Here is a 27,527-nt window from a genome sequence, read left to right on the forward strand (position 1 = left end):
GGAAAACAAGGAAAAAAAATATTCTGAATCTCAGAAGCCAGAACAGCAAGAGGGATCGCTGCGCAGTGAAAGCAGCAATCCCTCTTGCTGTTCTGGCTTCTGGGATAGCTGCGCAGCCTGAATTCGCTCCATAAGACGCACACACATTTCCCCTTATTTTTTAGGAGGGAAAAAGTGAGTCTTATAGAGCAAAAAATATGGTAATCCCAGCTTTCTCCCTCCAGAGGAATAGCTTTTTAATTCTTATGGCTAAACAATTTCAACACACAATAGGTTCAGAAGGTAATGGGTATCCTCATCATCAAGCATTCTGCTCATTCCTGCTCATGCTGTGTCTCTTCACAACTTCGCACTGCATCATTCCATTTGTAGTCATAATCTAATCACTGTCTGTTATTTTAAAGAGAGAGAGTGAGTGAGTGTAATATTATGCCTCTTGACCTCAGTGTGGGTTGTGTCTTTTAAAAACAAAATGAACATGTGACTCTCCAGATGTTCAGCTCAGCTCCCCTCAGCCAGTATGGTCAGTGGTCAGAGATAATGGAAATTGTAGTCCAGTAACATCTGGAGGTCCACAGGTCATTCCACCTCTGTTGTATAGATGCCATATAAAACAAATGAGAAAACTACTGCTAAACTTGAAAGCCAGCTATCTCAATCTGTTAATTTTGTATAATTCCATTGGATCAACCTGACTTCCTCCCACTGGAAGTTTGAACTCTGGTTTTGAAGTAAATTAATGTCCTTGAGTTAGGATGTCCTCTGGGTGGTACAACTTAGAGGATCAACTGAACAACCTGTCTCATCCCTGCCAGTTGCAGCATGGTGAACATAATGTATGTTTTGTGTATTTTTTATGGCTTGTACTTATAAGAATGGGTTGTACTTTGACCAAACTGCGGGAGGCAGTGGAAGACAGGAGTGCCTGGCGTGCTCTGGTCCATGGGGTCACGAAGAGTCGGACACGATTAAACGACTAAACAACAACAACATGGGTTGTACTTAGATTGCATTGAAATCAGATAAGTTGTGACTTTCAAGTTTCATTGATTTCAGTGGTAGCTAAGTGGGACTAACATGGAAACAACCCTGGGTATTGATGCAAAATATGCATTAAATCATGAAATGGGCTGCAACAAAAAGGCATCTAACAAGTGTGAAAAGAAGGTTTTCCAAATGTACCAAAAACATTCCTTACCTGGGGCACCATTTGATCTATGGTTAACCCTGGGAGGGAGATTTATGGCCCAGCATTCTTTTGTAGAGGAAGCATTTTTCTATGGAGAGGCATTCACACTCTCAACTAGCCCTAAGAAATTGCTAGCATCTTCTAGAAGGATGCTGGGGGATTTCTCTGTTTACTAGACTAGCCTAATCTAATTTCATACCTACTAAGAAGGCAAATCCTGGATTAACCTGGCCTGGCAAGGAGGGGATCAGGAAGGCAGCTTCAGTGTGTTGTTTTCCCAGCACATTGGAGAAGGTGACAAGGACCGGGACAATATCTCTGCCTCCAGAAGGGGTCTGTTGCAGCAAGGCATTGTAAAACAATCTAAAGAGTTCTCCGGAAAAGAAAATAAAAGCCGCTAGCAGCTCTGCCATGGAGGAAACATATCTACTTAACGTGGAAGGAGTCAAGAAAAAGATTTTACATGGTGGTTACGGTCCGTTGCCAGATTTCAAAGATGGGAGCAAGGTAAATGGCTGCAAGCATAGAAACCATTTAAAAGGTGTAAATAGGATCATAGGAAGATGTCTTACACCATGCCAACTCGTCTCAACCATCTCATGGTTGTCGATATACTGTACTGAGTTGCAATGGCTCTTCCAAGGTTTTGGGCAGGAGACTTTCAATCCCAGCTGGAGGTGCTGGGTACTTAAATAGGGACCTTTTGCATGCTAAGCATGCGCTCTGCCCCTGAGCTGGAGCTCTTCAGCAGTTATTAGCAATTATGGCTAAATAGAACCTCCATGTTTGGAGACAGTATACCCTGAATTTGAGTGGCCGGGGTCAGCAGCATGGAAGAGCAATTGCTTTCATGTTCTGCTTATGGGCTTCCTGGATGCATGTTGCTGGCCACTGTTGGAAATGGGTGCTGGACTAGGTGGGCCTTTGATCTGATTCAGCAGGTAATTGATTCTTAGGTAATTAGGTAAAAAGCAGCAGAAGGGTTGACCTGGAACACTCCTCTTTATTCCTCTGCCTTCTGTCTCTTCTGACTACTGGCTTTAGAAAGCTGTTTTTCAGTTGCAGAAGTAAAGCACATAGTAATAAGGCAGTGAATCCTTTTCAGTTGTATAATATGCCTAACGTCTATAGAGCCTTGGAGGCTAAGCGCTGTGTCAGGTGCTAGCCCTATTCAGAGTAGACCCATTGTAATTAAATGACCTACTCTCAGTAGGACTAGCAGCCCTACATATTTAAGTTCCTGCCCTACCTTTCAGTTATGTGCTTTCGGAATTATGACGCTCATTTGCTATTGGTTAGCAGTTCGAAAGCACGTCAAAGTGCAAGTAGATAAATAGGTACCACTCTGGCGGGAAGATAAACGACGTTTCTGTATGCTTCTCTGGTTTCACCAGAAGCGGCATAGTCATGCTGGCCACATGACCTGCAAAAACTCTGCGGACAAATGTTGGCTCCCTCGGCCAGTAAAGCGAGGTGAGTGCCGCAACCCCAGAGTCGTTTGTGACTGGACTTAACTGTCAGGGGTCCTTTACCTTTAAAGGACGAAAATTCCCACATAGGAAGAGGAAACTGAGCAGAGTCCCATTCAGTGGAGGGAGGCAATAAATAATTGCCCCAGAACACTGTGGAAGGCAAAGCAAAGGTGGTTCTGAACTTCCAGGGGTTTAGATTTGAGCTGACTAGAGTCCTAACCATCATTAACTTTAGTTTGCCTTTGATCCAGATCACATTCCACTTCCAGACGCTAAAAGACAACTTTGAGAGAACGGTGATAGATGACAGCCGGGGCCCTGGCATCCCCATGGAGATTATTGTGGGGAAGATGTTCAAAATCGAGGTGTGGGAGACCCTTCTAACTTCCATGCGGATCGGCGAGGTGGCAGAGTTCTGGTGTGATGCTATTGTGAGTGTGCAATTGTGTCAGGCATACCCTGAACACATGAATTGTCAAGTTCATGCCTACCCTAATTAGCAGAAAGTTATTTGCAATTGACTATCAAGCATCGGGTACCCTTCAAATGCTGTTGAACTCCAACTCCCATCTTCCCCAGCTAGCATGGCCAGTGGCCAAGGAAAATAGGAGTTGTAGTCCACCAACATCGGGAGAACACCACAGTGGCTATCCTAAAATATGCTCACAACCTCCCATCATTTGACCTTGCTATCCAGATTCACTAAAATAGTTCCCCAGACTCCACCTTTTCAAAGTCTCTGGAACGTAGGAAGCTCCCTTATACCGTGCCAAATTACTGGTCCATGTAACCCAATACAGTCTACAGTGGTGCCCCGCAAGACGAATGCCTCGCAAGACGGAAAACCCGCTAGACGAAAGGGTTTTCTGTTTTGGAGGTGCTTCGCAAAACGAATTTGCTATGGGCTTGCTTCGCAAGACGAAAATGTCTTGCGATTCCTGGGGGTTTTTTTTCGCTCCCCACCCCCTTTTTCTAAGGCACTAAGCTGCTAATAGCCTTTTAGCAGCTAATCCGCTAATCCCTTAAGCCTTTAATAGCCGCTAATAGCCACTAAACCACTAATAGCGCTAATCCGCTAATGGGGTTGCTTCGCAAGACGAAAAAACCGCTAGACAAAGAGACTCACGGAACGGATTCTTTTCGTCTTGCGAGGCACCACTGTACGTTTAACTGGCTACATATCTCCAGGGTCTTGGGAACAAAATGGTCTTTCCCATCACCAGCTACTTTATTATTTCAATTTGAAACCTAACCCTACCCTCAGCATGTAATGCAGGAACTCTACCACTGAACTACACGCCTCATCAATCAATTTCATTTTATCAAGTGCCTCTTGTGATAGATTCTGGAGTAAAGCAGGGATGGAAAATTGCAAAGGGTTTTGGACTCGAGGGGGCGGGGCGGGCTGTGGGTTCAAATACCTGTTAACTTGCCTCTCGCCTTCAGGCCTTGGGCAAATTTCCGTTTCTTATTGTGAGTTGACTATGGGCTATTTCCAAGCCACCTGTTTACTGAACATCCATCCTGATTTGTTTCCAGGAAGATTAAATAGCCAACATTGTCTAATGAACATTTGTTCTGACTTCTTTGTGGGGAGGTTAGATGCTGCTGCATCAAAGCGAGTGTTATCCAGCACTTCCCAGTGCATCTTACCCTCACTTTCCTGATCACAAAAAGTCTGTTCTTTTTGGGGGGGGAGTGGCCTTGTTGTGCAAGACCTCTCTCCCCCACTCCCCAATCCATTGTAGTTGCACAACCTGAATTTGCCAGTGACTTGATCCTGTCCCAAAATAGCGATAGTCTGGAAGTGTCCTAAGAGAATGCCAATGACCTAGCCTGACGCTTGGGAGCAGGATGGGCTACGTTGTGCCTTTTTATGCTAAGATAATGCAGATCCTAAGGGACGTGGGTGGCACTATGAGTTAAACCATTGAGCCTAGGACTTGCCGATCAGAAGGTTGGCGGTTCGAATCCCCACGATGGGGTGAGCTCCCGTTGCTTGGTCCCAGTTCCTGCCAACCTAGCAGTTCGAAAGCACGTCAAAGTGTAAGTAGATAAATAGGGGGGAAGGTAAGCATGTCAAAGTGCAAGTAGATAAATAGGTACTGCTCTGGCAGGAAGGTAAATGGAGTTTCTGTGCACTGCTCTGGTTTCGCCAGAAGTGGCTTAGTCATGCTCGCCAGGAAGCTGTACGCCGGCTCCCTCGGCCTATAAATTGAGATGAGCACCGCAACCCCAGAGTCGGTCACGACTGGACCTAATTATCAGGGGTCCCTTTACCTTTACCTTTAAATGCAGATCCTACATTAAGGAAAAACTACCATCTTCCTTCTTGGACATCTGATTGTAGCACATCACATTTCTCATGCAAGGCCTTTATGCTCTCTGCCCCAGTCTTATGGTTACCTCCTTTGCAATTTCAGCACACGGGAATGTACGCCTTGGTCTCCAAGGGCATGAGGAAAATTGCTGAGGGCAAGGACCCTCTGGAGGGCCAGAAGCATCGCTGTGGGATGGGCAACATGTTCGATTACTACACCACAGGCCACGCAGACCTGGATGAACTGCAGCAGACGCCACAGCCCCTTATTTTCATTATGGAGCTGTTCAAAGTGAGTGGGAGAATCAGAAGGAAACTACAGTTCCGTTGTGTAACGTGCCGTTGCCACCATCTATCTCATCAATGGATGATTATTTATGACCTTTATATTCCCCTTTCCTCCAAAGGAGGTCGATTGGTTTATCACACCCTCCCCCCCTTTTTACCCTCACAACACCCCTGTGAAGTAGCCTGGGAGACAGCAGCTGGCCATGGACACTCTGTGAGCACCACGGCTGCGTGGGGATTTGAGCTTCCCAGCCCACTGTTACCCAGGCCTAATCCAGCATCATTCTGGCTACTACATGCCACTGACATGGCAGTCAGTGCCAATGAGTACCGGTTTCTGCCCAGCTGTGTCAGATGCAAAAGCTTTTTGTGGATTCTACCACCGCAGTTGGAGGGAAGAAGCATTCCTGCCCAGTGGCGTAGCGTGGGTTGTCAGCACCCGGGGCAAGGCAAGTAATTTGCGCCCCCCCCCCCGCTGCACTGTCCCTCCCCCAGATAGTCCCTCGCTTTCTCTCCACACCGCACTGCACGCCTGGCACGCTCCCCTCCACAGTGGGCGGCGACCCGGCGGCTCGGATCGGATTCGTACAGCCAGCACTGCAGTGAGAGTGAGCCAGGTAGGGGCAGAGAGCTGCGAGTGCGAGCGCGCCCCCCCCCCAGATGTTGCGCCCGCTGCGGCCGGCCCCCCCTGCACCCCCCACGCCACGCCACTGTTCCTGCCCAAATCACCCTCTCACCCACCCCAAGGTCCTTGCACTGGCTCGTCAGAGAAAAGGGTTCAACTTACCTCATCCCTGATGTGCTGTTTTCCTATTGTCAGCCTGCCTATGCACAGCATACGTTTTCAGAAAGCCTTGTCCAGGTGCTTCCACCATCTGCTGTGAACTAGGTGGTGACTTAGTAAGCGGAACCTTCTCTGCTGCAGCTCCCTCAGAAATCTTTGTACTGGGAGGTCCAGGGGCAGATATTAGAGCTGTCCACATGTGCTGGGTGCTGAGCCAATGGGGGTGCCATCTCAAAGCTAGCCCTGGTGATCATCCAATGTTAATTGGATGGATTTTCCTCCTAAATTGATTTTTGAATTCTGAATTTATTGTTGTTCATGTTTTATATTGGCGCTGTGGGTAAAACCTCAGCGCCTAGGACTTGCCGATCGCATGGTCGGCGGTTCGAATCCCCGCGGTGGGGTGCGCTCCTGCTGTTCGGTCCCAGCGCCTGCCAACCTAGCAGTTCGAAAGCACCCCTGGGTGCAAGTAGATAAATAGGGACCGCTTACTAGCGGGAAGGTAAACAGCGTTTACGTGTGCTGCGCTGGCTCGCCAGATGCAGCTTGTCACGCTGGCCACGTGACCCGGAAGTGTCTTCGGACAGCGCTGGCCCTTGGCCTCTTTGAGTGAGATGGGCGCACAACCCTAGAGTCTGGCAAGACTGGCCCGTATGGGCAGGGGTACCTTTACCTTTATATTGTGTTTTATACTGTTTTTTGTTGCATCAATTAAGTGTTTTAAATCTGTTGTTAGCCGCCCTGAGCCTGGTTTTTTGAACCGGGAAGGGCGGGGTATAAATAAAATTTTATTATTATTATTATTATTATTATTATTAAAGCTGGGTAAGCAAGGCACTGGGTTTTTGGGGAGGAGGTGTGAAGCTCTGGTAGGATCCTAGAGTCTTCTCACCTTGTTCCCAAAGCCTAGCTAGCACTTTCCCAGTTTTCAGCACCGAAAAGGAGATGGCGCAGAATGTGGGAATCCCCCTCTTGCAGGTGTCCTAGTATGGAACCCCTGTGTAAGTGGGGGTCCCCCTGCAATAACTGTGGTTTTCTATCCTATCTAGGTAGAGGATCCCTCTTCCTACAAGCGGGATACGTGGGCCATGAACAACGAGGAGAAGCTGCTGGCTGTGCCAAAGCTACACACTGAGGGTAACCGACTGGTCCTTTCCAGGAAATTCAAGGAAGCGGCAGAGAAATACCAGGAAGCTATCATCTGCTTGCGCAATATCCAGGCCAAGGTAAGAGCTGGGTGGAGATAAAATAAAAAAGTAATTGATTTAAAATATGTTGGCTATAAACAGGCTGCCTGTCTCCATATTTGACTGCCTGTAGAGTAGGACTTTCTGTTGTTACCATCTAAGGCAAGCGGGGTAGTTGCCTAGGACAGGGTCTTCTCAGTGGTGTCCTCTTCAATTATGAAATGCTCTCTCCAGAGAGGTCTGCTTGGTGTGTTTTTTGTCGTCTTCTTGGCACCATGTAAAGACCTTTGCAGCAGCAGCAACAACAAAATATCCCAGGCCTTTTAGACAAAATTTTAGTTTTGTTGATTGAATCACATGGCTTTCAAGATCTTCCCGCCATTCTAATGTCTGGGTTTATTTAGATATTTTTTATTTCCATTGTTCTTTTCTAAAAAACTTTTTTGCATTTCCTTCTCATATGAATTGTTCCTATGATTTTTTTAATTTGAAAATCAAAAGGTGGTATAAATATGCATAATCAGAGCCATGAAGCAAGGAGAAGAACCCGCCTCAGGTGGCGGAAGTGGAGGAGGCAGTGCTTTACCTGATCTACTACTTCTGCCACTGCCAGAAAGAGGGAAGCTTTGTAGCACACGGCACTGTTCACCTTCCCTGCCCCTGGATAGAGGAGTTGAGTGTGGACATTTTGAGGAGCAACCCAGCTGCCGCTTAATTTGGTGAGAGCTGGGGCACGAAGGCAGCAGAAGTTATTGGGCTCCAACTCCCATCAGCCTATGTCAGAATAGCCTTGCAGTGCAAGATGATGGTGGAATTTGCAGTGCAACAGTCCCTGGAGGGCCAAAGGTTCTTCCATCCCTACAATATGGACCATAAAATGAAGGTTTTGAACATGGGTAGTCAAACTAGGGCCCAGGGGCCGGATCCGGCCCAATTGCTTTCTAAATCTGGACCACGGACAGTCCGAGAATCAGCGTGTTTTTACATGAGTAGAATGTGTCCTTTTATTTAAAATGTATCTCTGGGTTATTTGTGGGGCATAGGAAATTGTGTTCCCCCCCTTCAAAATATAGTCTGGCCCCCCACAAGGTCTGAGGGACAGTGGACCTGCCCCCTGCTGAAAAAGTTTGCTGACCCCTGGTTTGGAATGTCCAGTGTTGGACTATATTCTTGGACCACTCATTCCCCATGAAGGACTTAGCATGTCTGATGACTTGCCACCCCTAAAGTTAAGCTGTATTTCACCTGGTCGGTGTCTAGATCACCTGGGGATCCATTTTTAAGGTATTCTGAGCTCTCTGTGAGAAAGAGGTGGATGCAAATAAATTATTTTGTTAATTAGCTAGGTGTTCTCTTTTGCCATGAACGAGCTTGTTGGCCTCCATGTCTCTGATGTATGCTGCCGTGTCCCACCCTGAACACTGGCTTCAGTGCAGGGGTCTCTGTCTCTTAGTGCACTATTCCAAACCTTACCTGGAGATGCTGGTGATGGAACCTGGGACCAGCATGCAAAACCTGCAAAGCAGGTGCCTTTACCATTAAGCTACAACTCTTCTCCAAACCCACCATCTTGTTCTTTGCTGGGTTTGTCCACAGGAGAAGCCGTGGGATGAAGACTGGATGAAGCTGGAGAATCTCATTACACCTCTTGTGCTGAACTACTGTCAGTGCCAGCTGGAGTTGGGGGAGTATTATGAGGTGCTGGAGCACACAACCGACCTCCTGCAGAAGAACAATGGTGAGTGGTTCCTTCAGCTCGCTACTTGCAGAACCCTCCTCTATCCTTTTCTGCATGTGCTAGGGCCCTAAATTGCATGAGCATAGAGATGTGCTCCAGCATTCCTCCTGTTGCCCTGAGGCTACACATCTCACATCACATACAATTTTATTGGCCACCCTGAAAACATCGATGACCAATGCAATTAATTACTTGGGCAGTTTGTTAAGACTGGGTGAGCTCACACGCTTTGTTCCTTTGAGTTATTTATGCTTACAAAAAGAGCAAAGCAAACATTCGATACTAGTTTAGATGCATCCAACTGACATGCAATCACTGATGCACAGGTCCTTTTGGAAGAAGGCAGAAGGGGGTGGAATAAGGGTGGAGTGGGGTGCACTTATGCACACCCTGCCAATGTGTGCAGGGGCCGGGAACAGAAACCCTGTGCAAAATAGTCACTGTCTGTATCAATAGCCTGCTTTTGCAGTCTTGAGGTCTAGATCATCAATATTATTATTAATTAAAGTTGGGGTTTCGAGAACACAGTGTTCTACGCTACTTACCAAATTATTCATGCATCGTGATTGTGAAACCACAAGGTTCAGCACTGGTTCCAGGTTTTGGGGTGCTGTTGGGCAAGATGCTTTGGTGGGGTCTCCTCCCTCCATAAGTCCATCTCTTCTTTCCCACAAACACAAGTGTCACACGATCAGCACAGCAACAAGGCTCCCTAGCAGGAGTGGGGAAGCGCAGGCCTAGGGGCCAAATACAGCTGGATTCTTTGAAACTGAATGTAAACTCAGCTGAAGTCTTTCTCCCAATGTGCAGGAGGAGGAGAGTAGGAGCATGTGAGCCCAGTGCTGGATTCCAACTGCAATCGGCACGTTTAATGGCCAGGGAAGATGGGAGTTGTGGGCAGCAGCATTTGGAGCACCACAAGTTCTTTAGCTCCGGTTCAGCATTATGTGTGATCCTACCGCATTGTGTCTCAGTGAATAACTGAGGAGGAAACATCAACAGTGGAGTTTGGTTTTATTAACCCATCGTCATGTGGCAATTTTACACAAACTACTGGTACCTCTGAGAGAGAGAGAGATTTAGGCTGTGTACACACCATACATTTAAAGCACACACCCCTGCAAATAATTATTGTTAAGAGTGATGTTAATTTTAGCTCTGTGTTATAATAATTTTAAGGTCCCAAATACGGAATATTCATAAATGCACATATATCTAAATATATGAACCGTGTGTCTGAAATAGTACGGGAGAGCAATCCTGAAGCCATTTTGACTCTCCCAAATTACTTCAAATATTCCTCTGCAGTAAGGGAGGCAAAGAGAGAAAGCCTTGCCATTGTCTTTTTGCTTGCAAATCCTGTCTTAAGGGCACATTTGTGTATGAATAGGGTGAGCCTGTGGCCTAAAGTATTAACCATCACAAAAGAAAGGCCAGGCTGCCCAGGTAATACAATCAGTGACCATTATCAGGTAGGTAGGATTTCTGCTGTAGACCGCCTCTTTCTGTGATGTATGTATGGTGTTTAGGGGTGGTGGTCTTGGGGTACAGGGTGGGCAATTTCAAAAGGCCTTGTGAACTATTGTTCAGGGTTGTCCTTCCTCCTGTGCGTGGTGGGTTGCAATGGTTCGTGAATAAAGATCAGGCTTACTAGCCGCTTTACTTCTCAATATACTCTGCTATTTTCTCCTACCAGTAGGGTTCTGTATGGGCTCCGGAATGCCCCATAAGGGAAAGGGAGCAGTTTTTCTTAAAACATCTGTAAGGGGTGAGCAACAATTCCCAGTATTCTTTGGTGGGAGGAACTGCGCTTTAAATGTATGTTGTGTACACAGTCATTGTGTAACCCAAGTGGCCTGACTTCAGTCTCATGTGGTCCACTCAGATGACAACGTAAGAAACACCCTATCCTTACATTTCCCAGGAAAGCAGAATACTGAGAGCGGTGGCTTTTAACTCTGTAATTTATTAGATTTGTATATGAGAGCTAGCAAACCAACTGACTTTGTTCTTTTGCTAGAAAATGTCAAGGCTTATTTCAAACGGGCTAAAGCCCACGCTGCTGTCTGGAATGAAAAGGAGGCCCGAACAGACTTTTTGAGGGTGGCCCACCTGGATCCATCGCTGACTGCTGCTGTGAGGAAAGAATTGAAGCTCTTGGGGGAGACGATGAGGAAGAAGCACGTAGAAGACCGCAAGAAGTACAAAGGTCTCTTTCAGCAGCCTCCTCCTAAAGGAGAAACTGAGGGGAGAGCAATGGAGGAGACAGAAAAGCTGTCAGATTCTAGCCTTGGCCCACAAACAGAGGAAAAGAATCAAGAAACCCTGAGGCCTGAGAGAGGAAGAGAAGAAGGGAGATGGCTGGGTGCAACAGAAGAAACAGAGCAAGGGAACTTAGCAGAGAAAGAGGATGGACTCCTAATGAAGACAGGTGAAATGGACAAAGAGGACATCACCCCTCAGAAAGTGAGGGAAGAGGAAATGGGAAATAAAGATAAAGGAATTATGGAGAGTCATTCTGGAGATGACCTGACAGGCTGTGAAACCTCTGGAAGCAAGGAACAGTTAGAGTTCGGGCAGTGGAAGCTTGAAGAACAGAGGGGGAAGGTGGAAGAGATTAATTCTGGGGCTTGGGATCAAAACAGAGAAGTGGATTTTCCAGTGCTAGAGGGAAAGGACGCAGAAAGAAGAGCCGTCCCTGAGAGCTCTGGGAAGGAATTAGGGGGAGTTGCAGGAAACCATGTGAACAGCAGCGTAGGGGAAGGGTTAGTTGAAGGACCTTGTGAGATTGGAGTGGGCATTGGAACAGAGAACTTCCCAAGAGAGACGGAAGGATATGAAGAAAGTTGTGGGAAACGGGAAGCCCAAACTGTTGAATTGTCAGGGGTACAGGGTGATAAGGGCTTTGGAGCAAAGGATCCCAAGGATGGGGTTATAGTGGAGAGCCCTCAGGAAAGCAGTGAAAAAGATGACTTCCAAATCCTTCCGGAAGGATCAAAGACAGAAGCAAGTGTGTCAACAGAACCGAGGGAAAAGGTCAGTCCTGACTGGGAAAACTGTGGTGGGCCAAGAAAGGAGAATTCTACCGGAGAGGAGAAGGAACCTAAAAAAGAAACAAAATTGGGAGAGAAAAGAAGAGAAGATAATGATCATTCCATTCCAGAAGAGGAGACACATTGCTGTGAAGCAGGCCCAGAGCATTGTGAGGGAGAGGCAGACCTAGAAGACTTTAAAAGAGTGGCAACTGGTGATTATGTGAAAATAACATTAGATGTTAGGGCCAAGGAAGTGATGAGCCTCGAATCACACCATGCCAGAGAAGAGGGGGGTGGCCACAGAGAGGTGGCTGGATGTAGGGAGGGAGGAAGTGAAGTTGGTGACAGATCTAGGCTGTGCAAAGATGCACAAGAAGTAGACCAAGAATGGTTCAAGGCAGAAATAAGCTTCAAAGCTGATGATCTGGAGATGGGAATGAGAGGGGAGGATTCCAAGACAGAGCAAGCAGATCTGCAAGTTAGGGGGGAAGAGCCAGTAGCGAAAACAGGCAGGGAAGCGGAACTGATTGTGGGGCAAGACTCTCTATGGGGCAACAGTGAGGTGTCAAGAAAGGAGGATGGAGATACAGAAGATATTTCATTGGCCACCCACTGCAGAGGAGACAAAAGCGAAGTGCTGGAGTTGACCGGATCTGGAGCAATGGGTGAGCTGAACATTTCTACCCTGAGACAACGCAACCTGATGAAAGAGGAAACCCAGTGAGGAGACAGAGAGTCAGGTATGAAAAATAGTGGGTTGTAGAATCAGTTGCTAAGGTCTAGGGCAGAGCTTTCCAAACTGTGTGTCATGACATGTTAGTGTGTTGGCTGCAGTGTGCTCCTCCCAGGGCTGGAAAGGGGGTAATTTAACCTCCAGTTTGCTAATAAAACCGAATTACTGTTGCAAAATGATGCGTTTCTTTAAAAAAGTGTGTCACCAACATAAAAAGTTTGGAAAGCTGTGGTCTGTGGTGATATTGGGGAGCAGGGTCAGAGTGAAAGTGTGCTAGCTAATGATCTTTGATGTGGCCAGCTCATCTTGTTGAGAACAGGCAACTCAGGGTCTGGTGCAGTAATCAAAGGCTCAAGATGCATCTACACCTAAGAAAACAAGCATGCTTGCCCCTTCTCGGGTCTGCTGGTATTCTCTTCAGTTTCCTTCCTCAATTGAAGAACTGTCTGCAAAAAAGTGCTATACAGGGTCATCTTGCCATCTGCATTCAGCTGCTGCACGTGTACTCGGAAAACAAGCCTCCTCTTTGCCACCAAAGGCAAAGTCTAAAATTTCAGGTGGAAGAGATGGGTTATGATTTCCATTCCCCTGCCCCAAAGATTCTTTGCAGATTTTTTTAAAAAATTGTATTGTGCTATAGCTGTACAGTGCCTAGAGAACTCATTTATGAGGCATCCAATGAATAGAAATAAAGCTGAAGGTGTTTTGAGAAAGGGATTGATGCTCTTGGTTGTGTTGATTATTCTTGCTGTTGCCCTGGCAAACAGGTTTTGCATTTGGTCAGGGAAGACAGGGAGGGTATTTAAAAATGCATGCAAGGTTAACGGGATCCTCAGCATCTGCAGGAAGCTGCTCCTCAGTGTCATCTGCTTATCCTCATCCCGTAAGTACAGTATATGGCATCTCCTAAGGGGTAAAGGGACCCCAACAGTTAAGTCCAGTCGCAGATGACTCTGGAGTTGCGGCTCTCATCTCACTTTACAGGCTGAGGGAGCCGGCATTTGTCCGCTCCACAGACAGTTTTTCCAGGTCATGTGGCCAGCATGACTAAGCCGCTTCTGGCACAACAGAACAGCGACACCAGAGCAGCGCACGGAAATGCCGTTTACCTTCCCGCCAGAGCGGTACCTATTTATCTACTTGCACTTTTGGGCATGCTTTTGAACTGCTAGGTTGGCAGGAGCAGGGACCAAGCAACGGGAGCTCACCTCGTTGCAGGGATTTGAACCGCCGACCTTTTGATCGGCAAGGCCAAGGCTCAGTGGTTTAGACCACAGCGCGACCCATGTCCCTAAATGGCATCTCCTAGATATAGCTTAAAATCTGCCATTTTAACTTTTCCACGATCCCTTCTAGTGTAGCTAAGGCATTGAGGGAAATGTTGAAATGGTGATGTCCCATTTCATTAATCTGCAGTGCAACAAGTGGAAGAAAACACAGGACAAATGGAATTGTTGGTATAGGTCCTAATTTTTTTTTTTGGGGGGGGAAATCTTTTAAAAGCATTTTTTTCCAGGCCACATGCAAAGAAGGAACATAAAAAAATACCTTGTGCTTTTCTCAAGAAAGGGGAAATTCTTCCAAAACAAAAAAAAATGAAGCAACACAGCACTTCAGATACAAATTTATTCTTTTTTCCCAAAGCAGAAATGGAAAAAACTTGAGTGAAGACAGCACATTGTAACCAGTCATTATTAGTTCTGCTCCCTTTAGAAAAAATCCCTCATTACTCATTGTGTCCCTTTCAATTGCTTCAACAGAGATTAACACCCACCCACACCCCAGTGACCAAGCTGCAGTCCTTCTGTGTGAAGAGCTAGGAAAGCGATGAGCAAAATTCCTGGGAGTAGCAGCGGAGAGGAAATCTCTTGTTATTTGCAGTGGGAAGTTGCAACGCTAATGAACAGGGTTCTGGGTTCCCAATGTTATTCAGAAAGTGGGATGGGGTGGCGGGGAGAACTAATAATGAAAGTGTGAGATTGAGGGATCTACCACATGCTACAGAGCAATTGTCCTTTCCAGGACAATTTTCAGGCCTCTCACCGTATTAATTTCTGTCTCTTATTGGCACACTGGAAAACAAATTATATATACTTCAAATGCAACACAAATTCTGCCAAGTGCAATAGGCGACTGCAATTCCTCTAATGCTAGGGGCAGAGGCACAGGACTTAAGGTTTTACTTTCTGATAAGTAAATTGGTTGGCTTAACGTGTAAATTAGCTTGGGTGACGGTTCATAAAATTTGAGAATAATGCTGCAATACTATAAATACAAACGAAAGAATCAAGAACCTACACATCCTAGCACTGTAGAAAGCGATCAGATTAAACAACAAAAGTTTCTTAATATGGCCTACTAACAATATTGTCCGCATTCTGTCTTCGGCCACTGCAGATGAGATGAAGGAAGAGCACCGAGGGGTAGATAAGACCAGTTGGATGAATGAGTGGGCTTCTCTGCCTTGTAAGAACTGGGTGGAAGATGGGATTTGGGTATGTGCTGCTCTCTCCACGCTTCTGACTGAAAAACTGCCCCACCACAAATTACCTGTTCTATACAAGAGTTAAAGGTTAAAAGTAGGGAAAAGAAAGAAAGTACAGTCACGTCTTGCGTGGGGGTACATTCCAGGGATGGCACGTATATGCAAAAATGCATATACACAAACCACCCCCTTGGAACCGCCCACACACCATTTTATGTTCCAGAGCCTGCATGCTAAATGGACCGACACCCCCACCCCCCCCAGCTTGGTAAGCAAGTCTGAGAGCTTAAAAGCCCTTTCCGCATCAGGAAAACCCTGTGCAAAAAGAACATTTAAGCTCTGCCTCTCCTGCATTTAATTTGTTTGATTTCAACCAGCTGGCCTTCAACCGCGTAAAGTTGAAATCACACATGTTAAACGCACATAAGCTGTGAGTTACCTGTACTTATTTTACATAACAAGGCGATTCTACCTAATTCACACTTTCCAAAGCCACATGAGAACCGAAACACAGCTGTCCTTCAGAAGTTGCACTTCCTCAAATGCATTCCTCAAGCCATGTAACGTGTACAAAAAAATGCACTGTATCACGGTAAAATGTCCATTAATAATGCATATATAAAAAAATCAAGAATATAACATATCCCAAAATGCATTATATTAGGGCGAATTGCTTTGCAAAAATGTGTATATTACACAAAATGTACTCAAATATATTAGAGAACCTTTGGACATCATATGCTGATGAGTTTTCACATGGAGTTATTTAAAAAAGAAATTACAAGCTGATGTGGGAAAATGAGAAACTGAAGAAGATTTGTTGATTTCCTAGTTGAAAGCCCCATTCTTCCTTTGCATCTGACTACCCATGAGTGTGGATTTGCCATTTGTCAATATCCTGGTTTTGTGGGCTAACGTGGGTGCCAAGCCCCTGATCATATACAATATCAGCACTTAACTCACATACAGTAGTTCCATAATGACAGGACTTTGGGACCAAAGCCCAGGGTTTCATTCATCAGAAAGAAACAGGAGGGCTGGGTTTACCATATTTTAAAGTAAAACAATATACATTCCCCAAGCCCACCCTGTTCTCTTTGAATGCCAGGATCATTACGTCCAAGACTTAAAATTGCTTAGCTAGCACTGCAGCTCATGTGCCACTTTAGGAAAAGGAAACATGCTTCTCACCTCAAGAAAGGAACACTATGTGTTCCTTCAAAAACATGAAAAGAGGAAACACAGGACACAGATTTCCTCCTCTCAGCAGATCATGTAAGCCAAGGCAGGGATAGGGAATCTGTGGGTCTCCAAATATTGGATTCCAGCTCTCATCAGTCTCAGCCAGCTTGGCCAGTGATCAAGGGTGATGAGAGCAAATCACTGACGGTGCACAGGTTCTCAATCTCTGTCCTAACCTCTCCTTCTTGCTAGTTTGAGTAACTACATGACCCCTGGGGATCTCCGCCTAAGGCCCAATTCCAAAGCGGAGTTTCAGTTTCTTTCAAAACTAAGATGGCATGTGGTGTTTGTTTTATTTTAAAATACAATTCAGAAACAACTACAGTGGTACCTCGGGTTACAGATGCTTCAGGTTACAGACGCTTCAAGTTACAGACTCTGCTAACCCAGAAATAGAACCTCGGGTTAAGAACTTTGCTTCAGGATGAGAACAAAAATCACTCAGCGGCGGTGCAGGGGATGGTCCCATTAGCTAAAGTGGTACCTCAGGTTGAGAACAGTTTCGGGTTAAGAACAGATCTCTAGAATGAATTAAGTTCTTAACCAGAGGTACCACTGTACAATGGTGATTTCTGCCAGGCTTTTTAGAGGTTCAACCATCAAACCAGAGTATTTCCTTGGGAGGAAGAATTGGCATATGCCTGCTAAGAACATTCTTGGTCTAGACTTAAAGGTCCACCAATACAGAATATTTAACAGAATGCTCTTTGTCATGCTTTAAATCATGCTCATACAGTATAACTGGCAGTGCCTACAATGCCGATGGCCTAAAAACCCCACTTCCTTCTACAGCTACTGTGTGACACAAATCAGCCCACTTTGTTTAGTATTTTCCTCATCTTCTTGGGAGCCTACAAGATTCTCAACAGCCAACATGCTGTAGCAGTCCACTAACATAAACCCCACACAAATTTATGACAACGTGCTACAACAACCCTCACAACCTACAATGCTTTCAGCACATGTGACATTCCTTACAATCCATAAATGCTGGTAAATTACATTGTGACCCATAGCACCACCAGCCATGGACTTCGCAAAACCCATTCTATAACTTGCATTTTTAAGGGATTGCGTCCAGCCATTTAGCAATACTGCTACTTGAAAATTGAGGCAGACCTCAAACGTATAACTATCTTTTTTAGTTTTTGAGGTAGCAGCTTTGACTGTGTATATACTCTGCAAGCAACACCCACAAAGAACCAGCCACGGACATGATATACAACACTGAATGCAGCAAAAGGCAAAGGCTTAAATCTAAACTAGATTCCACACACTGTCTTTGCTTACAATTTACTTCCCACTGTTAATCACCTTTTACCATAGATTAGCACCTTTAACCAACAAACATAGGTTTAGGGCATAGTTACCTACACTAGAACACTTCCATTAGTTGTCATGAGCTGCCTTTTCCCTTGTAAATTTGTCACCTGCATCCCCAGCCTATCATGGACACCAGCTTCAGGGGATCCTGCAATGCCAGTCGATTCTACTGGATCCCCAGTGCCCAGCTAGGGGATAAGTCCTGAGTGAATAGGCCATGACTGTGATGTTTATCTGCCTCTCCTTAAAGAGGAGAGGTGAGAAATTTTCAAGTTTAAATGGGAAACTTGTGGTGTACAACAACCTTGTGCCAAGACTGCTCTTGGAATGGCCCAGGTCTGTCAACACAGCACCCAAGTGGTTTCTGCAGCACCAGAAGATTTGGGCTACATGAAAGGCATAGTATGCTTTGTGCTAATCCGGCGTGTTTGGGATTAGAATGGGAACTGCACAAATCAAGGCCATAATACCACTGAGAGCTGATCTTAATGGCAGTCGTTTCCAATGCTTTTTTTTTGGCCATGCCTCTCTGTTTCTTTTCTTTTGTCTTGTAGCCTATGGGAGATGCGGAACATCTGGTGTCGTTGCTATCTCAGTCCGGGAAATGAGCCACATTCCATAACTTTCTCTCAGTTGGAGATATGGAGGCAGCAGTTCCACCGTAGCAACTGCTAACCAAGGAAAGAGCCTTGAGCTGCCTGATCAACAACAGCCCAGATTTAAAAATTCCCCCAATGTTAAAATGATTATGGGATCACACTAGCTTAAATCTAAGCGACCCAGCCTAACTAGAGGCCTAACTATTCAGACGCCAGTCCTTCTGAATAGTTGCAATCTACCTGAAAGGAAATGGGGACACCTGTTTATTTTCCAACATAACTAGCTGTGCTGCTGAGTGCAGTTCAAAAGAAGTCCTTTTTTGGTCACTCAGAAGCGCAGACATACTATGCTTTCAAGTGCTCCTGCAACTGAATATTTTGTACTGCATTTGACCTGTGTGACTTGGTTAAGACCACTATGCATAGGAAGCTCAAGGTAGCAGCTATCCATATGCTTCTTAAGTTTGCCACACACAAATTGATCCAAAGAGGGAAGGACTGGACCCCATAGCACAATGCGTAAATAAACTCTATAGATGCCAACGGATTCTGACTCCCAACCAGCTTTGTTTGCAGGAGGTCACTCAGGTGGAGATTATTCCAACTCCAAAAGGAAGCAGGCAGGCCTAGGCTCTTTGGAAGCAGCTGCTGGGGCAGACAAAGAGAAGAAAGGGAGCTGCCTCCCATCACATAAAAAAGCAGATTTCGGAACAGAGCAGAACTGCAAATCCAAAGTAAACACATAACAAGGAATTAGAATTTAATGCATGAGGAAGTCCATTACAGTGCTTAAATACAATATATATAATATGTATTTATATATTATGTATATATATAAATATGTAAATTAAAACAATAAGGCTCTCTGTTATAAAGCTTCTCTCACATAAGGCTGCTGTTACTGCCATTGGAACAATATGTTTTAAAGCCTGCTCCTCTCCCTTCGTTTTCCCATGAGATTTAATCTGGGCCTTGTCTCTTCCTCCCATTGACCTTGGAAGATATGGAGGTACCCGGGCGCTTGCAAGTTCCTTTTGCAACATACCAACTCTTCTGATTTATTTTTGTTTGATATAAAGGTTTTGGATTTCTTCCCAGCTTGAAGGTTCTTCATGGTTTATCGGTCACTGTGAGACAATTCCAGTCCCCATAAAACCACCATCCTGTGAAGCCCACAGATCATTTCACTTGGCCAAAATCCACCATAGGCCACTTCCTGACTCAACCCCAAAATTGGCCCAGAAAAAGCGACAGTCCACAACACAAACTGTAGAGGGTGGGGGGAAAGCTATTCATGTCAGTTTGCACAGAAAGGCACCACCATGTGCCCTTGTTTCCTTCCTTTCAGAGTTCCTTGAATCTAGACATGTGTCAACATCCAGTTTTGACCTCATCTGGATTTGGGGTACATAACCCTGGCTTGCCCTTCCAAAGGAAATGCTCTGAAGATACACCAAGGAGTGCTCTCCTGGAAGCCAAACCCTGCAAGGAGTCTGGTGAGCTTCTTCTGAGGGTGTCCCCTTAAGGATCCGAGTGAAGTCTGTCACACAGAGGGGAGGAGAGAGGAAGGGAGAGTAGCAGCTGCTGAGGAACTGGTTAGACAAAGCCTCTCACTTGCAGGAGGTGTTAGATAAGGGAAGTCGGACCTGAAAGAGAAAACAAAACAGGGTTGCATCCAGTGGAATATGTGCCTGCTGGATTCATGTTATAAAGGTTGTCTCCAGATTGTCTTTTTTTTATTATTTAAATGAGAGGGATTCACTGGCATACCAGAAATCTGGGTTCGTGCAATTCAAGAATTAAAGCCCTCTGATGTAACAAAACCGTTATCACACACACAAACACCCTCAAAATTGGACTGCTTGCAGCTAGGAAAGAGATGGGCAAATGCACTAAAAAATATGGGACAACGATCAATTGGCAGGAAGATGTATAACCTCCATGCAAACAAATAAAGATGAATGCAGATTGTTGTATAACCTCCCCACAAACAGATCAGGATGAATGTTCAATAAACAGGTTGCCTGGAGAAGCCCAAGGATATTCAGAGTTATACCCGAAGGCAGTTTGGAGAGTGGAGGTGTTAAGGGCTTGTTTATATGTGTATACATGTACAGACAATTTGGGTTTGATAATAGTGCTAGTAAGTTGTGTTGATCCCCCACCCTGTGCTGTTTTGCACCCTTCTTCGTTTTTAGCACAGAAATTAGTATCTCAAGACAACAGGCGTGAAAACTTTTCACAAAATGCTACTTGGTAAGTCTATAAGGCTCATAGACAAACATTAAAGGAAAAAGCAGGCATGCACACAATCTGATTATATTCACAGTGGAGCTTAGTTAAATCACCCATCCCACCCACAATTTACACCCATCCATATAGTTTTCTGTGTCGCATAAAGATGGCATTTGAGGCTGCAACCTTAGAGGCCATGAGGCTATATTGGTTCTCCTTCTCTAGTACTGGATCATCCCTCCCCACCATTTTTGAGAACTCTGGCCTGGCCCAAATGATGTCACAGCTCTGAGCTTGGTAGGGGTCAGGGTTTTTGTTGGGGCGGTTGGGAGTTATACCAGAGTGGGGAGAGGACTGGGAAATGTCTTGGTTCTAAATGATCCTGAGTTTTTCTTAGCGGCTGAAATTCCCCCAAACCAGGCAAGTTTTTAGATCTCAAAGGGAGGAAATAGTGGCGTTCCTTTTTCCCCCCTTTTTATCCACAAAATGACAGGAGGACTGCAAGGGCCTTTCTTCACGCTCCCTGCCAGCAACACACTGTTAGGGCATTGGATGAGGCAGTTCGTGCCTTCAGTCCCCTCAGCCTCCAAACCTTTTAAACTTGGCATCAATCCTTCTGGGACTGGTTCAACACCAGAGCTCAGCTGATTGTTTCCCACATCCTTTTCGGTGGGCATTTTCTTTTGAGTTTAAGCCTGGCTGCATTGGAAGAAAATAAACAATTCTTTCCTTTGAACTTGGGCCACCTGACATCTGGCAATGTCAGGCGATTGACAATTCGGCAGCTCTGCCCACCTGTCAAAGTGACGGGGAGCAGAGTTTCCACCCTGATCTTTACATTTGCAACAACTCTACAGGGTTTCAGAGGCTGGGGGAAAAGGCCATACTGAGCAAATACTAAATCTTTACACTCAAACTGTGGCTGCATGCACACCATATATTTCAAGCACACCATATATAGAATCCTAGGGACTATAGTTTGATAAGGGTGCTGGAAATTGTAGCTCTGTGAAGGGTGAACTACAGTTCCCGGGGGGGGGGTTAGGGAAGAATGTGCTTTGAATGTACAGCGTGTTTGCAGCCAATGTCTTGCAGTTTACCTCAGGGCTTATCCACACTTACTTTTCCTCCGCCCTTTCCAGGCCCAGTCCGTGATTTAAAGCTCTCTGGTTTTTTTGCTACAGAGTTGTCTCCGTGAAAACTCTTTAAAGTTCAATCGGAGCAAATGACAATCTGCGGGAAACCCGAACTTGACATTTTCTCTGCTTCAGCTTTAAAGAGCCGGTTCTTGAAGGAGAAATCTTAGAGCAAAACAACAACAACAAAACCCACTTCGATGCAGAGCGTTTAAGTGCGGACCTCTGCCTGGAAAGAATGCATGGGCTTTATTCATTCCTGGAACAAGTTTGACAATGACACAACACGCTGAGCCATGAAATCTTTCTGTCCCCTTTCATTAGTGATTTCCCTGAGATATATTTCTGTCTTCTGCATATAAGAGGTGAAGAAAGCCTATTATGCCACTGTGGAGTGGGGGGGAAGGAGGCCAATGGTTATGCCCATCAAATAAAAACGGACACACTGGCAAAAGCAGTAAGGCTAGGTTATACAGGTTTGGTATGCCAGACATCAATGCCGTAAGCAGCCAGACCAGGAGCAACACAATAGCTAATACCAGCTGATGCCCACGGTCAGCTTTGAACAAGTCATCTAGGAGAACTTGAGAGACTTCTTCAGGAAGGCCAGGGGGTGTGGTCTTTGCCCTGTCAGGGAAAAAAGGGACCGTGACTCCAGGGGCCTACAACCATTCTGGTCAGCCTTCCATTTGTACAGGAAGGCTGAAGTGGGAAGTCTCCTATACTCATGGAGACTCCCCTCATATTTTAGATCTTTCAGGTTTCTAAAAGATGTGGGGAACCTCCACAAACTCAGGTAAAAAAGGCTGCAGTGAGGATGGCATGCTTCAAGGGTTACAGTGCAACTGTGCAACTTTTTGGACCTCTGCGTCGCATTTGGGCCCACTGCTGGTGCCTTGGGCTCTCCAGTAGGGCCCACTGCTTTCAGTAGGGGCCGCCATTTTAATTTACCTCAGTAATCCAGAGATGGGGAATCTATGGCCCTCCAGATGTTGCTGGGCCTACAATTCCCATCATCCCTCAACATTGAGCCACGCTGGCTGGAGCTGATGGGAATCCGGGTCCATAAGCACCTGAAGGGACAGAAGGTATCCCATCCCTGATGATGTAGGCCCAGATGATTTAATGCACTGTACCTCCAGTGTTGGGAAAAGCATTCCGGAGCTTCTCCATGATATCCTCCAGACACAGACTGACGTCCTGAGTACTCACCTCCACCTCATCTATGAGAAAGAAAAATGAGTAAAATGGGGGTAGGGAGGATATCATGTTGTATCTGGGATTTTCAATGAAGAGTCAGTTAAAAGTGGTCTATTAATCAGTCACCATCTTGCTGAAAGGTTGGGGATAACACTACAAGACAGATTTGGGATTATTAGAGGACAAAGCCCTCTTTCCGTTGAAAGTCACACCCACACCATACATATGAAGCAGATTTAAAGCACATGGCTTCTCTCAAAGAATCCCAGGAACTGTGGTTTGTTAAGGGTCCTGGGAATTGTATATCTGTGAGGTATAAATTACAGCTCCTAGGGTTTCTTGGAGGAAGCCATGGTCTGGATGAGACTGAAGACTACTAGACTAGGAAGCAGAGAGGCCAAAGGCTATGTAATGGTCCAGCTCAAACGCATGTTTATAATGCCAAGATGCATTCTCAAATAGATGATAAAAGACCTGCGACCCAAATTGGGTTCTCTTCCTGTTTCAAGGAGGGGGACATGAGGACATGACCAATGACCACCCTAGGGTTACTTGGGAGGAAAGGCAGGGTATTAAAGAAAGGAATAGAGTAGAATAAATAGAGCAGGAAGGCAGGATCTGTTCCTCAAGGTACAAATTCATGCACCACATAGTTAAACTATGGAACTCACAGGAGAACCAATCTGGATGGCATTAAATGAGAATTAGATAAATTCAAGGAGGATAAGTCTGTCCATGGCTACTAGCTATGCTTTGCCTCCATGGTCAGAGGCAGTATGCGTCTGAATACTGGTTGCTGGCAGGAGGAGATGTGTGCTCAGGTCCTGCTTACAGGTTTCCTAGAAGCACTGGGCTTGCCACTGTAAGAGCAGGATTTTGGGCCAGCAGGCTCATCCTATGCTCTGTAATTGCTTCGGCAGAAGTAGGAATGAGGACACTCAGGAAAGAAACCCAACAGCCTGCAGGGCGGGCTTCATAGCACCATACAGCCTCACCTGCAGTTTCCGTGTTTGGAGTGCCAGGGCCTTTTTCTCTGGTCTGACTCTCCTCTGATGGATGGGGAGAGGAAGCCAAGGATGAGGCTGTAGAGCCGTCCCCTTTGGAATCTGCTCCAGGCTAGCAAGAGAAGGTAGATGTTAAGGATGCTCATGAACACCAACTTCTCACCTGGTGCTCCCCCATCTGTCCTGCATGGCACATGGCCACTGGCTCTGACATCCTCATAAATCCAGCTACAGCTTCAGGGTTGGGCTGCCCACTAAATCACAGGTCTTCAGCTGATGGGTCATGACCCAGTTCATACCATTTTTTTTGAGTGTGTAATATTGGGAAGGGCCATAGCTCAGTAGCAGAGCACCTGCTTTGCAAGCAGAAGGTCCCAGGTCCTACCTGCAGCATCTCTAGGTAGGATAGGGAACATCTTCCACCTGAAACCCTGGAGAGCCACTGACAAGTTTGCGCAGACAATACTGAGCTAGATGGATCAATGGTTTAACTATGTGTAAGGCAGATTCCTGTGCTCCTAATGACGTCACCTGAGGATGAATGCATCATATGCAAAGAAGGCCAAAGAACTTTCTTTTTGAGATATAGCCCACAGACAATACCTGCAGAAGCAGCTCTCTCAGGCGCTGCAGTTGAGATTCTAACTGTTTGTTGTGGTCCTCCAAGATCTGCATCCGTGTCTCCAGGCGGCTTTTGTGCTGTCGAAGGATCCGGGCCTCTGCCAGCAGCTCTTCGTTGTGTGGATCCTGTGCTGATTCTGGAGTTCCTTCTGCCGACTCCGCTGCCTCCTCGTGCTGCCATTTCAGACGCTTTAGCTCCCCCTGGAGAACCCTGCAAGGAGAAATACAAGCTCAGGAATGTAGCAAGAGTATGCTGGCATCAGGGGCTTAAGGGGCTCAAGAGCTAGAACAGTGGCTCCCAAACTTTCCAACCCCTGGACCTTTGAAAATTGCTGAAGGTCTTGGAGGACTACTTAATCAATGGGGATTTTTTTTTTGCCAGTATCATGAATGAAAGCAAATATTGTTAGGAAGCTCTGTTCCTTTCCTCCCAGAAATATGTGCACACATCTTACAGACCTGTAATAAAAGGAATGATTACAATAACTCTGCTGGCCATGCCCACTTACCTGTTTTCATCCTCCAGGTGCGCCAAGATTCTCTCCAGTTCCCCTTTGTCGTCTGTGTTGGTGCTGTCCTGGGGCTGCTGACTACTGACTGGTTCTCTGTCTGTAATAGGGCTGGAGTGGCGCAAAAGGTACTGGTCCTCATCCCTGTTGTGGACAGAGCTGTGATGAGGTTAATGCAAGGAAGCCAGAAGTCTTAGTAGGGGTGGTTTGTTGCACTACACTACACCTTGCATCAGGCCTGCTGAACTAATCTAAACAATTGGCATGCTAAGCTTCTGCCTCTCCCCCTTCACAGGAAGTTCAATGCCTTACATTGAATCAGACCCTTGGTCCATCTAGCTCAGTGTTGTCTACTTTGACTGGAAGCAGCTCTCCATGATTTCAGGCAGAAGTCTCTCCCTGTCCTCCCTGCTGATGCTGGAGACTGAACCATGCGAGGCAGATGCTTTACAGATGAGTTACAACCCTTCACCTTATTCTGCTACTTGCGATGGCTTTAGCCTTGCCTTCCTGTTTCCTGATGCCATTGCACACGCACACCCATGGCTCTGCATCCCTTTCCCCTTTCTGTGATGCATCTTTTATTTATTGATTTTTTTTAATTCTCTTTATTAATTTTCTATGCCAAACAACAAACAGAAAAAAGAAAAGTGAATAAGACACACCAATACAACGAAAAAAAGAAAAATATAAAGAGAAACACAGAAAGAATATAGACATAAATCATTAAGAAAACAAACATTAGTTAACACAAATAGTGCTTGACTTCCCTCCATCTCGATTTTGGGCTATATACAATATTAATTCTGTTCTGCAGTTTCCATTTTAAATCCTCTGAACATCACAAGAGTTATATTGAGCCTATTATGATTTTTGTATTTCTAGAATTTAATTCCATGTATGTTATAAATTTGGTCCAGTCATCAATAAACTTTGTACCCTTTTGCTGTTTAATATTCTTGTGATGCGTCTTTTAGATTGTCAGCCTGTGGGCAAGGGGTGTATTGGGTCTTGGTTGTCACTGCTAGTTTGTAAGCTGTTCTGGGAGGCTTTTTGCCTGAAGAGGATAAAATTGCCTGAAATAAATAAATGTGCATGGCCTAGGTGCTGGTCACCTGGGAAACAGAACCAGTTGGCTTACTGCACATTCTACCTGAAGAACACTTGCACTGATGGGACAGGAAGAAGATGGCCTTGGGAGGTAGAGCAGGAGAGAATTTGAATGCGTAAATATTTCTCGCTACGTGTAGGAAATCTCAAGGTACCTGTAAAAAGCATGGGTAGCATGCTAACCTTTGTTTGCCATCCTGTTTGCTCCTTTCCAAGAAACGTAGGCCAGGTTTGACTCTGGATGAGTCCACATGCAATTGCAAGTGTGGAGAAGCAAGATATATGATAGAAGTGAGGTTATGTGCTGTATTAGTGCTCATTTTCCCCACCCAACGGAAGTGGGGGAATGTCCACATGGAATCCTTCTCTGCTCAAATGAAGGAGTGGAGGATAAAGGGTTGGGGACATCTGCCAAGAGATCACAGCCTAAACGTGAAGCCCTATACACAGTCACACGGCAGTTAGTCCCACTGAACTCAATAAAACTCCTATGTCCAAATATAAATGCAGGTGGTTGCAGTGTGAAGTCGCCTAATTAAATATGACCTCTGGTTGGACCCTGGTACCCCCCACCCCCTAGCTTTGCAACTGACAGAAAGCACACAGATTTCAGTAGAATTTGCAAGGAGGACAGTAGCAACTCACAGGCTGTCATCTGGAGAAAGGCTGTCGTTGTAAAAGGAGGAATTCTGGCTTTCCATCTCTGCAAGCCTACAGGAAAACAGAAGAGGGGCAATGAACTTCATGGAAGTAGCGAGGAAAGACAGAAGATCTTTCCAGAAGATCCCCAAAGGTACCAGGTGGATGGCCACAGGAGGAGAGAAATTGCAGCTCTCATGAGGGTAGGAAATTCTGGGTATGAAACAAGCTCCTCCAAATTAGCAGTTTAAATATTTCCTTGCCTCTCACATTCCACTCTAAAGCATAGTTGCCTAGTGCTGGTTGCACTCCTCTAAATTCACCTCTGCAATAAGGAGGTCCAAGCTGGATGTTCCAAGCTTAGACCGCATGGCTTACACAAGCCATCTTTGTGTTTCTATACAAATAACTTAGAAACATTTACCATTTTGGAATCTAAGGTGTCTTTTCTTGCTGCTGTATGGAAAAGCACATGAGTTTGATGATTGAAGAGTTTGTAAGTAAAACATCTTTAACGTACCAAATGCCTGGTCTCTTTCTATGCTATGGGAAATGGGGATATTTTAAAGGGGATATTTTAAACATCTTCTAGCCTACATTTCCATGCTTTACTTTGTTGCATGTTTTGCAGTTTTAAATCTCTGCTGGAGCTCTCTCTCCAAAGAGTACCTGCCCCAA

At 45.6% G+C, this 27,527-nt stretch overlaps 2 protein-coding genes and 1 long non-coding RNA gene across 16 annotated transcripts in view; 1 reads left to right on the forward strand and 2 right to left on the reverse strand.

The window, feature by feature from the left end:
• The first annotated feature begins 1,526 nt into the window (after window positions 1-1,526).
• LOC310669872 (aryl-hydrocarbon-interacting protein-like 1) lies at window positions 1,527-19,308 on the forward strand. Of its 3 annotated transcripts, XM_083424314.1 has the most exons (7): window positions 1,527-1,696; window positions 2,913-3,092; window positions 5,085-5,273; window positions 7,103-7,279; window positions 8,837-8,978; window positions 10,999-12,753; window positions 18,972-19,049. In XM_083424314.1, exons 1-6 carry the CDS (start codon window positions 1,601-1,603, stop codon window positions 12,735-12,737), a joined length of 2,523 nt encoding a protein of 840 aa, XP_083280440.1. In that variant the 5' UTR covers window positions 1,527-1,600; the 3' UTR covers window positions 12,738-12,753; window positions 18,972-19,049. The 3 variants fall into 3 exon arrangements, with proteins under 3 accessions (XP_083280440.1, XP_083280441.1, XP_083280439.1); XM_083424315.1 differs by lacking the exon at window positions 10,999-12,753 and having other exon boundaries at window positions 18,972-19,308; XM_083424313.1 differs by lacking the exon at window positions 18,972-19,049 and having other exon boundaries at window positions 10,999-13,459.
• On the reverse strand, window positions 14,355-18,974 carry LOC310669901. Its single transcript, XR_014507450.1, has 2 exons — window positions 18,672-18,974; window positions 14,355-18,616 (listed from the first exon to the last, which is right to left on the reverse strand). It is a non-coding gene; the product is annotated as an uncharacterized lncRNA (long non-coding RNA).
• Window positions 19,309-19,452: 144 nt separating the features above from the next.
• DRP2 (dystrophin related protein 2) overlaps window positions 19,453-27,527 on the reverse strand; it is a 52,039-nt gene continuing 43,964 nt past the window's right edge. For 4 of the 12 annotated variants that reach the window (XM_083424309.1, XM_083424304.1, XM_083424303.1 and 1 more), the window contains 6 exons: window positions 26,856-26,921; window positions 25,101-25,244; window positions 24,574-24,802; window positions 23,962-24,082; window positions 22,903-22,989; window positions 19,453-20,041 (listed from right to left, as the gene is read on the reverse strand). In XM_083424309.1, coding sequence (XP_083280435.1) covers window positions 20,022-20,041; window positions 22,903-22,989; window positions 23,962-24,082; window positions 24,574-24,802; window positions 25,101-25,244; window positions 26,856-26,921 — 667 coding nt within the window. In that variant the 3' untranslated portion in view covers window positions 19,453-20,021. Of the gene's footprint in view, window positions 20,042-21,102; window positions 22,394-22,902; window positions 22,990-23,948; window positions 24,083-24,573; window positions 24,803-25,100; window positions 25,260-26,855; window positions 26,922-27,527 lie in introns of those variants that run through there. The other 8 variants (XM_083424306.1, XM_083424311.1, XM_083424308.1 and 5 more) reach the window with 6 other exon arrangements.

This window comes from Podarcis tiliguerta (assembly GCF_965153285.1).
Source record: "Podarcis tiliguerta genome assembly, chromosome: Z".
Lineage (NCBI taxonomy): Eukaryota > Metazoa > Chordata > Lepidosauria > Squamata > Lacertidae > Podarcis > Podarcis tiliguerta.